At 37.5% G+C, this 13,774-nt stretch overlaps 1 protein-coding gene across 1 annotated transcript in view; it reads right to left on the bottom strand.

The window, feature by feature from the left end:
* Nucleotides 1-404: 404 nt before the first annotated feature.
* Nucleotides 405-13,774, bottom strand: part of LOC124231256 (multidrug resistance-associated protein 1-like) — an 81,983-nt gene continuing 68,613 nt past the window's right edge. Inside the window, exons 21-28 of the mRNA XM_046647939.1 lie at nt 12,500-12,699; nt 11,163-11,289; nt 9,712-9,813; nt 7,056-7,199; nt 4,470-4,628; nt 3,022-3,188; nt 1,853-2,047; nt 405-1,502 (exon numbers count right to left, since the gene is read on the bottom strand). Coding sequence (XP_046503895.1) covers nt 1,373-1,502; nt 1,853-2,047; nt 3,022-3,188; nt 4,470-4,628; nt 7,056-7,199; nt 9,712-9,813; nt 11,163-11,289; nt 12,500-12,699 — 1,224 coding nt within the window. The 3' untranslated portion in view covers nt 405-1,372. The remainder of the gene's footprint in view (nt 1,503-1,852; nt 2,048-3,021; nt 3,189-4,469; nt 4,629-7,055; nt 7,200-9,711; nt 9,814-11,162; nt 11,290-12,499; nt 12,700-13,774) is intronic.

Genomic DNA, 13,774 nt, shown 5'->3' with positions numbered 1-13,774 from the left:
CACAATTTATCCAGACTACTGTTGATTTCCCATTAGATTTTTAAGTTCCAGCAGCTTCTCTGATTGATTTACTAAAACTATAGGCATAACAAGACTAAAATCTTTTAACTGATATTAATAAAATATGTAGATCCTTTTCTTAATGGAATTCAACAGACATTTACCCAATGTTTAAAATGAGTAATGAGTAAAAGAGTAGTAGGCACTTCAGGGATGTAAAGACAGGACAATACTTCAAGTAGCTTCCATTCGAATGGGAGGAAGCTTTAGATAATACAGTGTTTTTTAATTTAAGGCAACTTTTCGTAAATACCCTTGGGGGATAAAGCAAGGTTATTGCATAGGAAGGAGGAAAGAAGGATGAAAGAAACGGTTCATGGATCTTAAAGAACATGTTAAAATATTTTATTAAAATCATCTTGAAAGGAAAATACCGTTGAAATTTGAATACTTCGAATTTGAAGGGCAATTCAGAGAAATAATGTTGCTTTTATACATAAAACTACTAAATGAAAAGCCCTTCAAAATATAATTAGTACTACAACCATCTTCTTGTGAATATATACCATTTGATACATAACCCATTGAGGTTAACCCAGCCAAAAAATGATGTTCCATAGAAAATATTGGTTTTGACTCAAAGTAAATAGTAAAAATGTTTTCAAATATTATTTTCCAATAAGGCACACTATAACATTCAGTTAGTATATAATTACTATTTCCAAAAGGCAGCTGAATAACTCAATATTTTTGCTGTGATTCCTTCATAATTTAACATACTGTATTAAATTATACTGCTCGACACATATGATATATATGTATAAGTACCTGTATCATATTACTCTAAAATGCCTAGTCATTCACTCTACAAACATTTGCTGGGTATCAACTATATGAAAATCTCTATGCTAGGAACCTAACATGCAAAGAAGACTAAAACTGGGCACTTGCCTTCACGTAGCTTTAATGAGGAGACAGACTAAAAGAATGAAAATAGCTTATGGTCACTGCCGAGATAAATGTATGCACACGGGGCCTGTGAGAGCACAGAAAAAGAGTAGGGAGGCCAGACTGGAAAGGAGAGGGGGAAACCAGGGAAGGCTTCCTGGAGCAGGTGACTCCTGAACAAAGGAAAAGACTTAAGGATAAGTGGCATTGAGCACTTTGGGCAATGTGGAGAAGGTAGATATTCCAGAGGGCATGGCTGGAAGAGAGAAGGCTGGGTCCAGCCCAGGATGGTTAGAACAATGGTGCTTATTGGTATTCGTGCCAGCGTGTAGCCAGGGGCCTGCCTGTATGCATTTCTCCCTGTCATTATTTTATTAAATACTAGTCTATTTTTTTATTCAGTGTAATCAACATACAGCTAAAATTATTTTTTTGTCCCTGAGTCCTGTGTTATTCCAGCTTCTGTTAGCATTGCAAAGAAGAGCCCTTTCTGGCATATCAAATTCCGAGGTGTTTCAAATTCTATAATCCTTCCGGAGTCTAGAACGAGCACCCTGCAATGTGAAAAGAATCCAGTCAGGTAACCTAGAATCAGTTTTCCAGTTCACCCTTTTTGTTCTTGCCAATGTCAGCTTTAAATTACTGTGTGAGTTACGCCACTACGAAACACAGGTACTGCTGAACTCAGGAAATATATCAAGTTTTCTAATATTCTTTTAGCACTAGCATATTCCTCTAATTATTTTGGGAAATATCTTCCATACTATTAGGGACAATTTTCTATCTCTTGGCACAGATACCATTCTTTGTTAGCGACAAGTAATTAGTGTGTTTAGGATGTTCGATAGCTGTCTCTGTAGAGATACATAGATTTGTTTTCTTTCTGAAAACAAATAAAGCCTACCTGTCTGAATCAATGACAGAGTGCAGTCTGTGAGCAATCGTCAGGATGGTGCAATCGGAAAACTCTTTCCTGATTGTGGTCTGCACCAAGTTATCGGTCTCAAAATCAATGGAGGCCGTTGCCTCATCCAAGACGAGAATTTTTGTTTTTCGAAGCAAAGCGCGAGCAAGACAAATGAGCTGTCGTTGTCCAACGCTGTTGAAAACAGTAGTAAAATAATTTCGACAACGGACTTCATAGTCACACATTTCCTGTTCTAAAATTTGGCTTATATTGTTATTCAATTTCTAACCCACACACTCACTCGTTCTTTTATTCAAGAAACATTTATTGAGTAATTGCCATATGCCAGACACTTGTCCAAGTTCTGGGAATAGAGCAAGGAACAAAACAGACAAAAGCCTTTGTCTGTGTGGAATTTACATTCTCATGAGGGAGACAGAAAAAATAAACAAGATAAATGAGCAAAATGCATAGTAAAAAGAATTCAAACACACAGAAAGGGAGGGTGTAAAGCGTGAGTGTGGGGTGGACATTTTAGATAGGTGTGCCAAAGAAATCCTCGCTGAGAACTTGCCTTTTCCTTCAAGGCCTGAAGGATGTGGAGAGTGAGCCAGGCACATTTTTGGTGGAAACATTCCTGGCAAAGTGAACAGCATATTCGAAATCCCTAAGGCGGTCAGGCAGCTGGCCTGGCATATTCATGAAATAGCAAGGAGGCCAATGTCACAGAAAGAGAAAGGGACGGGGAGAGTAATCAAGGATGAGGTGTGCAGTGCAGGTTTGAGGGCATCCAGCTCACTTTCCTTAAGTCTCTGATCACACAAAGGGACTGTCCTAAGACCTCAAACAGCCAGGAGGAAAAAGGAGCCCTTACCACATTTTTTTTAGGAAGAAGGCCATTAGAGTAGGAGTCTTTACAAAAGAAGATTCAATTAAATAGTGAGTTTTCATACTGCATTCTTCCTTTTCTTTCCCTTCACCAGCGGTTTCCCAGCCAGTGGTTACCATTTTATTCCTTGTTCTTCTTCGCTAGAGGGCATCAGCAAGGGTGTGCTTTGAACAGACCAAACAAGGTCCTTTGGGCTCGGGAGCCATTTCCCCTTGAGGCCAAGTCAAGTTTCTAAAGAGCCTGGAATGAATAATGTGCTCGGTTCTTAGCAGCTTACCTGAGGTTTTCCCCACCCTCTGAAATCTCATGCAGCAGCTTCCGGGGAAGGGACTGAACAAATTCTTTTAAGTGACACAGTTCCAGCACCTCCCACAGCTCGCTATCAGAATACTTGTCTAGGGGATCCAGGTTCATTTGCAGGGTTCCAGAAAATAAAACAGGATCCTAGAGAATAAAATAGTCACCGGTAATCCTACTGTCACATGAGGCATAAATGCATGTTGTTAAAAAATCAGACTCAGAAAATAAATAAGGAAAAAGCAAATGGTCAAACCTAAATAGTTATCAAATTCATTTTATATTTAAAACAAAAGCAGAAGAGAATCCGAATAAACTGGAATTCAGATTAAATCATTAAAAGCTTCCTGATTCTCTTTATCCTCCTCTTATTAACAATGTCAACAACAACCACAATAACAATGATGATAATATAGCTGCCATTCAGTCAAGGATGTATTATACAATAGAATAAAATAAATATAAAATATAATATGTATATAATATTGTCAATCAGCACACCAGCCCAGGAGAATGGAAGTCAATATCCCCATGTTACAGACAGTGAACTGGAGGTTCCAAAGAGCTCTTGTCCAAGGTCACCCAGAGGCAAGTGGTTGAGTGGAATTCAAACAGAACAAATCCACGCTCTTTCCAATATGCCAATATGCTTGGTGAAACTACATTTTACTGCGCCTGTATTTACTTATAAGAAAGGAATGACAAATGTCTCTTTTCTCCACTACATTTCTTCCCTGCCAGAATTCTAGATTTTACTCAAATTTGTTTTGAAGGAAAATCACAAATACAAGTATATGTTTAAAGAATATGACAAAGAGATGATGGTATCTTAAGAGACTTTTAGAAGATAATACAAAAGATACCTCAAAAATGCTCAGCCTAAATCTCTGAAACTCAACTGAATGAGTCATCTTTGACTGTAGAGGCATGTTCTTGAGCCAATTTGCATACTTGTTAACGATCAAGTTCTTTTGATGCCACAGATTGAAAAATCAAAGGACTTGAGAAAAAAGATGTAACTGAATTATCGTTCTTTTCAGTTTTTTTAAAATGTTTTTAAACTTCAAGTCAAGAGTCAAAATCCTACACTCAAACTACCAACTAAGCAAAACCCTCAGTATTTTTTTTTCCTTTTGAAAAATACCAATGTGTTTCAGTCTGACTTCTTCATTTGAATTTTACTTGCGTTTACTATTATGAAGGAAACTTGCAAAGTGATATGCCAGTTTTTCAAATAGATAAGTGCACTCATGAAAAGGCTTTAGAGTAAGAGCATTTAATGGGATTCAATTACAAAGCAATTTTTCATAATACATTTTAAATGATTTGGCTTCCAAAAATGAATTTATATGCTTGGAAGGAACACATCAAAAAAAAAAAAGTTCACCTGGAGAAAGTTGAGAAAGACTACTGGCAAAAAGTCTTTACCTGTGGAATAATATTGAGTTTGCCTCGAAGGTCATGAAGTCCAATAGTTGATATGTCAATTCCATCGATAATAATTTTGCCTCCTGATCTCTCCAAAATTCTAAATAAGCAATTTGATAGTGTTGATTTGCCTGCTCCAGTCCTTCCCACAATTCCAATCTGTAACGAAATGATCATAAACGGTTCCCACAGTACTTTTTGAAAGGGAACAGGGCCTTTGCAATGACAAAATACATTAGGTGTCAGGTCAGCTATGATCTAATTTTGCCAACTAGAATAACTTTGACTGGCATGGAAGATGTAATGTGACTTCTAAGGATCAGTCTTTATCTAGACACTCCTTACTCACTGGAAAGGTCTGGGCTAATGTGTGTGTTTTCCCCTAGTTTTTGGTAATTTAGTTACCACCTAACAAGAACACACCAGCAGCCCCAGGAGGAGCAGGTCATCCCGGAACCATCCCTGGACTAGTCAGCGAGGGTTCCGGGAAAGGAGACACTGATAATGGGGTGGTTTTTCTCCTTTCAAAAGGAGGCTTCTTTCTCCCACCTCCTCTCCCCAAACAAACAAACAAGAAACAAACAAAGGGGCTTAGAACCCTTTGCCAGATAAGCTAAAAAGTCTAAAGGAATGCCTCCAAATTTCCTTGGTATTAAAACAACTTCTGCATTAAAACTATGGAGGGTGGCCATGGATGATGTCTGAGGATCTTGGATTCCTGGGCAGAATAATCAGCTTGTCATAAACATCCCAGTGACGGAACATGTTCCTCTGGCCGTGAGAACAACAGCAGTCTCTTCTGGGTGCTGATTCGTGTCCTCGTGTTAATAGGAACGTTAGACAGAGAGAACATGAAGGCGGCTGGTTTGTCCTAATAAAAGATCTCAAATTTTAAATCTGAGAAACTACATCAGAAAAACCAGGAATCTGTTGAATTAATTGGGGTAATCAAAATCCCACAATGATTTCATTTGTTCCAAACATATTGCCATCCTTGATGTCGCTGCAGTGGACCTGGTCTAGGGGGTTAGAAAAACAAATGTTTGGGGTTAAAAAAGACAGGTGTCTGAAAAAGGGAAAGTAGGACATTGTTGTTAATTTATTTTTTACTTTTATGTATTTGTAAATTTCTTATTAGGGAAATAATGTGTTTTTATAAAACATTTTGAAAAGTGTGGTAAAAAATATTGAAGAAAGTAAAAATTATCCCAAATCCCATCACCTGGAGAGAATCACTATTTATATTTTATAACTATTCCTCTAGTATTTTTGCTAATATGTATATCTGCTTGCTTTTTAAAACACAAAACTGATATACTTTCAACAGTTTTGCACATAGCTTTTATTAACTAAATGACATCTCAAGTATTTTTCCATCTCACTAACATTCTTGGAAAAGATGATGTTGTTGACTGTACAAATATTCTTTCCTATGGATTCATTGTATTTTAGGTAACTATTAGCTTATTGTCTTATTGTTGTACTTCACTGAATAGAGGAACTAAGAATAAAGTATACTACTACTGGGTGTATACCCAAAGGAAATGAAATTAGTATCTCGAGGAGAAATCGGTGCTCCCATGTTCATTACAGCATTATTCATGATAGCCAAGATATGGAAACAACCTAAGTGTTTGCTTCGGTACAAATGAATAAAGAAAAATATATATATATAATGGAATATTATTCAGCCATAAAAAGGAAAGAAATTCTGCCATTTGTGGCAACATGGATGAAGCTAGAGGACATCATGTCAAATGAAATAAGCCAGAGAAAGACAAATACTGTATAATTCACTTAAATGGGGAATCTCAAAAAGTCAAACTCATAGTACCAGAGAGTAGACAGTGGTTACTAGGGGCTGAGGGGTGGGGAAAATGGGGAGATATTGGTCAAAGGGTACAAGCTTTCTGTTATAAGATGAATAAATTCTGAGGATATAAACAATAGCATGGTGATTATAGTTAATAATAGTGTATACTTGAAATTTGCTAAGAAAGTAGATTTTTTTTTTTTGAGGAAGATTAGCCCTGAGCTAACTACTGCCAAATCTCCTCTTTTTGCTGAGAAAGACTGGCCCTGAGCTAACAGCTGTGCCCATCTACCTCTACTTTATATGTGGGACTCTTATCACAGCATGGCTTGCCAAGCGGTGCCATGTCTGCACCTAGGATCCACCAGGCCAGCCCCTAGAAAGTAGATCTTAAGTGTTCCTACCACACCCAAAAAAATTCCTGGTAACTATTTGGTTCCTGGTATCTAACTAGCTGGATCGTGTAATCATTTCACAATACATATGTATATCAAACCATTGTTTTGTAAACCTTAAATATAGACAATTTTTATTAATTGTACCTCAATAAAGCTGAAAAAATACTAAAATAATGTTCCACAATAGATTGTGAGAGATTTAAAAAATACATTTTTTAGTTATAGAGGTAAAACTTATTCTGCACATATCTTTATTACTTTTATATAAAATTTGACCAAAGACCAACTTATACTCAATACCATATTATCTTTGGCCTTAACAATGAATGCATTCATATAAAAGGGAAAGTGAAACTTATGAAATATATATGGTACCTTCTCTTCCCCGTGAGTCTGGAAAGTGATATCTTGTAATGCTAAACCAAGGTCATCTCGGTATCGAGCCTGATAATTAATAAATTCCACTACTCCTTTATGGGGCCATTGTGATGGAGGCCTTTTAGACATTATCCAGGGCGCCTTAAAACAAAAAAAATTCTTTAAACTCTAATTACAATAACAACATATCTTTCCCTCTGAAAAAATAATTCTCACGCAAATTCTCAAACAAAAGCGATAAAAAACAACCTTTATAGATATTATGATTTTCTGAAAATAGTTTGAAATATTACTAACATAAAACTTCTCATCTATTTAGAAGAAAATATTAGAAATAAATTTAGAAATAAAATTAGAATAAAAGGCTGCCCATCTCCCACCAAGTTTTTAAGAAAAATCTTCTAAAACCCTATAAAGGAGCTGAGAGCAACCTGCCTGAAATTTTAGCTGAGGTGAGGACAGTTTGTCATTCATTCATTCCCCAAATACTGAGTATTTACTGTGCCAGTCAGTGCTTTACTTGCTGGAGACTCAGCAGTAAGCAAAAAAAATAACAATAAAAATTCTTGCCCTTAGGAAGCATGCATGCTGGTGAGGAGAGACAGAAAGAACCACATAGCATATGGAGAATGTTAGATGATTACAAAGCTTTGGAAGACAGGAAATACACAAGATTAGCAGACGTGGTGTCATTTTAAGTAGGGTGGTTAGGAAAGGTTTGATTGGACCTGATGAAGAAACAAGCCCTGTGGATATCAGGGGAAGAGCTTTACAGGCAAAGGGAACTAGCTATATATGCTGAGGACCGGAGACGGGGCCCAGCTGGAACACTGGAGGAACAGTAGGAGGGAGAACGCACACAAGAGTACAGTGCCTGGACAGTGAAGCGAAGAGTTTTCACGAGAGAGAGTGATCACTAGTGTCAAAGGATAGGTCAGGTAGAGTGAGGACTCACTGGGGACCACTGATGATCTTGACAAGGGCAGGTTCAATGACGTGGTGGGATTTAAAGCCTATTTGGAGAGGGTCCAAAAAAGAATGAGAAAAGAGGAACTAGAGACAGCAAGTACAGGCAACTATTCCAAAGAATTCTGCTGTAAAGAGGAGCAGAGAAATGGGGCTATAAAGGGGTGAATAGGGTTAACTGGACAAATTTATTTCTTCTACATAAAGAGTTTTTGCAATAGTATCTGTCACAACTTGCTTCAAATTACACAAAGGTGATTTTTTTTTAAAACGTGTGTGTGTGAGTGTACACACATACTTTATTATCTTTTTTCAATATGAAAAGAATATATAGTAATAGCAAAAAATTTAGAAAATAGAGAAAACAATACAATTTTATATCAGTCATCACATGGCAATGGGCTGAGCAAGCTGAATATTGGTAACCGGAAGTTGTGAAGATACACTATTCTTTCATGAAATTTGTATGAAAAAGGAAGTAAGACCTAGGGAAGAATCTAGAGGGAGATTCGCAGTTCAGGTAGGAGTTGGAGGATGCAGAAAACATTTTGGCATATTTACAGGCTGAGAGGATCGGGGGTCGGGGTGCGGAGATGTAGGAATTAGAGGGCGTGGTTAATGGAGCAAGGTCTGAGAGAAGACATAAAGGGCTATTACCAAAATACAAACATTTAGGCTTTTATTTGGATGAGGGGCACGTCTTCCTCAAAGTTATGAGCAAAAGAGGAATGTTTCACGAATATTTAGATACCTTTATAGGTGGATTGAAGATTACAGAAATTCAAGTCACCTTTAACATCTGCTCTGTTAATTCATGAAACTGAGAGGCAGAAGTGGCCCAGATTAGTAAAATATGCAGATAACTCAAATATTATACTCTGTCAGTAGCCGAATTCTTCTCCCTCCCAAATTATAGTTAATTAAAGGGAACAAAACAGACTGATTTATTCTCCTCCTTCCCATCCACAGAGATGCTAATGATGAGTAGTTGGAACAGAAGGTATAAGCAATAACAATGTAGCTAATTTAAAAATTGCATAATCAGATTTAAATAATTATGAGATGACTATAATAGGACACTTTTCTCAATGTAAAATCCTCCCAAAGTTATAATCTTAGGTTGCATATTTTACTCAACATTGATAGAGGAAAAACCACTGTACCTTTTAAAAACAGGTGATCATATTTCATTTTTATGACATAACTGAAACAGGGATGTATCTTATAATTTATGGACTGTCCTAATTTAATTAGCAGTGAGGGTTTTTTTTCTACTTTAGTGATATATAGAATAACGGTGTATTTTACAATAGATTGGGTTTTTTTTTTTTCCTGCTTTATCCCCCCCAACCCCCGGGTACACAGTTGTATACCTTAGTTGCAGGTCCTTCTGTTGTGGCATGTGGGACGCCGCCTGAACGTGGCCTGATGAGTGGTGCCATGTCCGCGCCCAGGATCCAAACCAGCAAAACCCTGGGCCACCACAGCGGAGCACGCAAACTTAACCACTCGGCCATGGGGCCGGCCCCTAGGTTGCGTTTTGATTTCATTGAAATGCTGACTATTACAACATGAATTTGGAAGTGCAGGTTTTACTTAAAATTTATCTTTTTTTTTAATGTCAAATCATGGTGCATTACCATATCTTAATCCTGCATCCATTTATTGATTATTTAGGAATGCTTACCTCTTTATCCATATTTTCATATTCACAAACTCTTTCAATGGAAACTGCATTGGTTTCAATTTCACATGCTTTCCTTACCCAAAAATTCAGTGATTGAGTAATCTGGAGGGAAAAAAATCCCTAAGAGTTTAATGAATGTTCTTCAGTTTTTTTACGTAATACGCATAATACTTCATAAGGTTTCATTTTTCTGAGTTTTCATATATTTTATCTCTTCTGATTATTTAACAACTTTAGAAGTAAGCACATTTATACATATACACGCATATATGTTTCTTTAAGTATACTAAACTCATGAATATCATAAATAATGGTTAATCGGCAGAAGATAGAATGAATACAGTTTGACACATATTAAAGGAGTCCATACTTGGTGTAAGGAATGATGAATATTAAGATTGATGGGATACGCGTCAAGAAATGTACATCCTAAATGAGAAAAAAAATTGTGCAAAATGTTGCCTTTGGCATTCGTCACTATCTTCCATCAGAAGGAGGATTCTCCTAACTTTCTGACTACCCTTGTCTCCTTTTTTTTTTTAAACGCTACTCTCTTCTCACCCTATCCCCAAATATAAGTTCTCCAAGGTTGTGATTCAAACCTAATTCTGAAAGTCAAAAAAACCCTGGCAGACAATTCAGTTTTTTCTTGAGTTTGGTACTAAACCATTTGATGGTCAACCTGACTTCAGCCGACGTGGGGCTCTTTAAAGTGCTTATTTAACTCTCTTAGGTGTACTTTCACATAGTTCACTGCAGAACGAGTAGTTCCATTATGGGGTTCTGCCCCAGGCCCTGAATGTGTCTGTGTACCATATTTCCTTTCTAGAAGCCTAAATTCTGAAATCTGAAATGCAACAGGCCTCAAGGGTTTTGGATAAGGGATTAAGGGCATGTACCCAAATCATCTAGACTTTTCTTTTGAATAATGTGGAATTACATTAATCAGTTTAAGGGATTTTCTGTTTTACATAGGGGGCATGAACACACTCATATCACTAGTACTTTGCCGTGTAATATAAAATAGGGCTTATAGGGAAAAACCTGCAAGCAAAGAAGAAGCAGAGCACACACTCTCCCCAGAGCTTGCATTATCTCCTTGCTTAGGCTGGGCAAGCTGGATGGACAGGCCACAGTGGAGAGGGGCCCTACTCCTGTTACCCTCTATAAAGCTACAGGACACTTGTGGGTTACTTAGCATCAGCAGGAGCTTCCTGGTCTGCTAGCACTCAGACTTGGCTAACAGTCTGTTCTTTCTGTGAGCTAACTTAGAACTGCTGAGCCAGCTTCCTGCTAGTAGGAAAAGAGAGGAAGAAACGAGCCTCCAGGGTCATCCAGATTTGTCTCTCATGACTTAGTTAATACAACCTATAATTCAGACAGGCAAAGGAGAAGAGTTTAATTAATTAGATTGTAAGCGTATCACATACCACAAAATCATTATTACTTACATTTAGGGCATAGGATATGGACAAACCAACTATTGCTGAATCTATAGAATCGCCAGCCAGCACAGCAAGCAGTGCAGCGAAGAACACCATTAAGTTGCCAAGAAATTCAAGTCTCACAGACAGCCACCTGGAACAATGGGATGTATTTCTGAACTGAGATGCAAAAGTTTTGGTGCACTTAGCATGAACTCTCCTCTGGGAAATGGAGAAGTAAACATCAAGAGCTGCTTTATTTTTTCCTCACTTACTTAGAACTCAATCAAACACAGGATCATTGCAATGATGATAGATTAAAGGATTCCTCGGCATGAAAATACGCTTTACTTTGCAGAACTGTGCTTTAGAACTTAATCAGAATTAAAAATCAAAAGGAAAGAAGACCAGCTAAAATGATGCACTGTTTTAAAATCCTATTGGAAAATCAATTACCTCTCCAATTACGTGCTTTGTTATATGATAAAATTAGTCTCTAAAAGTTAAAATGTGCTCCACTACAACTTAATATTTCATTTTTTCTCCTTTATGTGAAATAATAACTTCAAATTCAAAATATTATAAATAATCTATGCCAATAAAATATATTCCACAAACATAAAATACAACATAGAGTCTTATCATTAGTAATTCTAATAGCATCCTATATAACTTTTGAAAAACTTGGGACCTTATATTCATACTTTTTATATGAATATAAATAGATGTAATTTAACTTAAATATATTTTAAATACTAGAAATATTTAAAGCTTTAATCTTTCTTTTTTTTCTTTTTGCTGAGAAAGTTTTACCCTGAGCTAATATCTCTGCCAATCTTCATCCTTTTGCTCGAGGAAGATTTGCCCTGAGTTAACATCTGTGCCAATCTTCCTCTATTTTGTATGTGGGCTGCTGGGCCTCAGCATGGCCATGGAAGAGTGGTGCCGTAGGTCCCCACCTGGGAACCGAACCCAGGTTGCCAAAATGGAGTGCGCTGAACTTAACCACTAAGCTGTGGGGCCAGCCCCTAATCTTTTTCTTTTTTAATTTGATGAAATGCCATTACAAAACAATATTTCTGTTCAGAAGTCAGTGAATAAGATACGTAAGAAGAGACTGGTCCTGGCCCTGGCCCCATGGCCGAGTGGTTAAGTTTGTGTGCTCTGCTTTGGCAGCCCGGGTTCACTGGTTTGGATCTTGGGTGTGGACCTAGCACCGCTCATCGAGGCATGCTGAGGTGGTGCCCCATAAAGAAGACCTAGAAGAACCTACAACTAGGATATACAACTATGTACTAGGGGAGCTTTGGGGAGGAAAAAAAAGAAGAGACTGGTCCTGAACTAGATGTATTGATATGACTCACCTGTTTGAAATTACATTATTGTAGAAACAGACCAAATTCTCATTCACCACCTCTTTGTTCTGCTGGATGAACCTCCGTTCATGTGCAAATGCTCTGATGGTGGACACCCCCAATAAAGTCTCACTAAAGTGTGAAATGATGGGAGAGCGAGATGCTCCTGCCAACCGTCGGATCTGCCGAGAGCTTGCCACGTAGTACCTCTAATCAGAAGACAGAAAGAGGCAGTTTGATGGATGTAGCAGAAATTGCTTCAATGGTTTGAAAAAAGGCAGTGGGTTAAAGAGTGGTCCCAAAAGTTAAGTCCAAGTCCTAGCTCCCAGTACCTGTGAATGTGGCCTTACTTGGAAATTGGATCTTTGCAGATGTCATTAAGGATCTCAAGATGAGATCATCCTGGATTTAGAGTGGACCCTAAATCCAATGCTGAGTGTCCCTATAAGAGATAGAAAAAGAGAAAACACAGACACAAGGAGAAAGCCATGTGAAGACGAGACTGGAGTGATGTGTCTACAAGTCAAGGAAAATGCCAGGGATTGCCAACAGCCACCAGAAGCTAGGAGAGAAGTATGGAATAGATTCTCCCTCAGCGTGTCCAGAACAAACTGATACTGCTGACACCTTGATTTTGGACTTCTGGTCTCGAGAACTGTGAGAGAATAGATTTCTGTTGTTTCAAGCCACCCAGTTTGTTACAGGAGCCCTAGGAAATGAATATACCCTTATATTCTAGAGAGCACAACTAGAACATAATTGGACAAAATTTCACTTTGATAATGCTCTCAAATGTCTGTTTTTGAGCACCTAACATGGAAAAAGCTTTGTCATATGTTAAAAATATGATCAGGAAGCTAACCCATTAAACGAAGGAAGCAGACCAACTATATAAACAATAATATTATTGTAACTAAATATAATTACAGAAAAAAATTTCTTTATTTTTTTCTCTATGAAAAACACCAGTACAGTCACATTATAATTGGCTACTTCCCCTCTGACTTGGGTTGAGGACAATTGGGATGGGTGGAGACTATGGAGAACTGGAGGGAGCATGCCCTGAGTTAACTGGACCATCATGAATTAGCCCCAGATAATTGCTGGAAATGAAAATCAAACCGGAAATGAAAATCAACATTTGCCACAATCTTGCGATTTTTTTCAGGAAAATATTTGGGTCTGAAATTTTATGTAAAATCTCTGATTTTAATATGTCTTCATTTTGGTAAAAGCACTGAGCAATCTAAGCAAAAACATATCTGAAGCTACACATGGCCTGTC

The sequence above is a fragment of the Equus quagga genome, chromosome 21 (genome assembly GCF_021613505.1).
Source record: "Equus quagga isolate Etosha38 chromosome 21, UCLA_HA_Equagga_1.0, whole genome shotgun sequence".
Classification (NCBI taxonomy): domain Eukaryota; kingdom Metazoa; phylum Chordata; class Mammalia; order Perissodactyla; family Equidae; genus Equus; species Equus quagga.
This window is presented reverse-complemented; position numbering and strand designations above follow the sequence as displayed.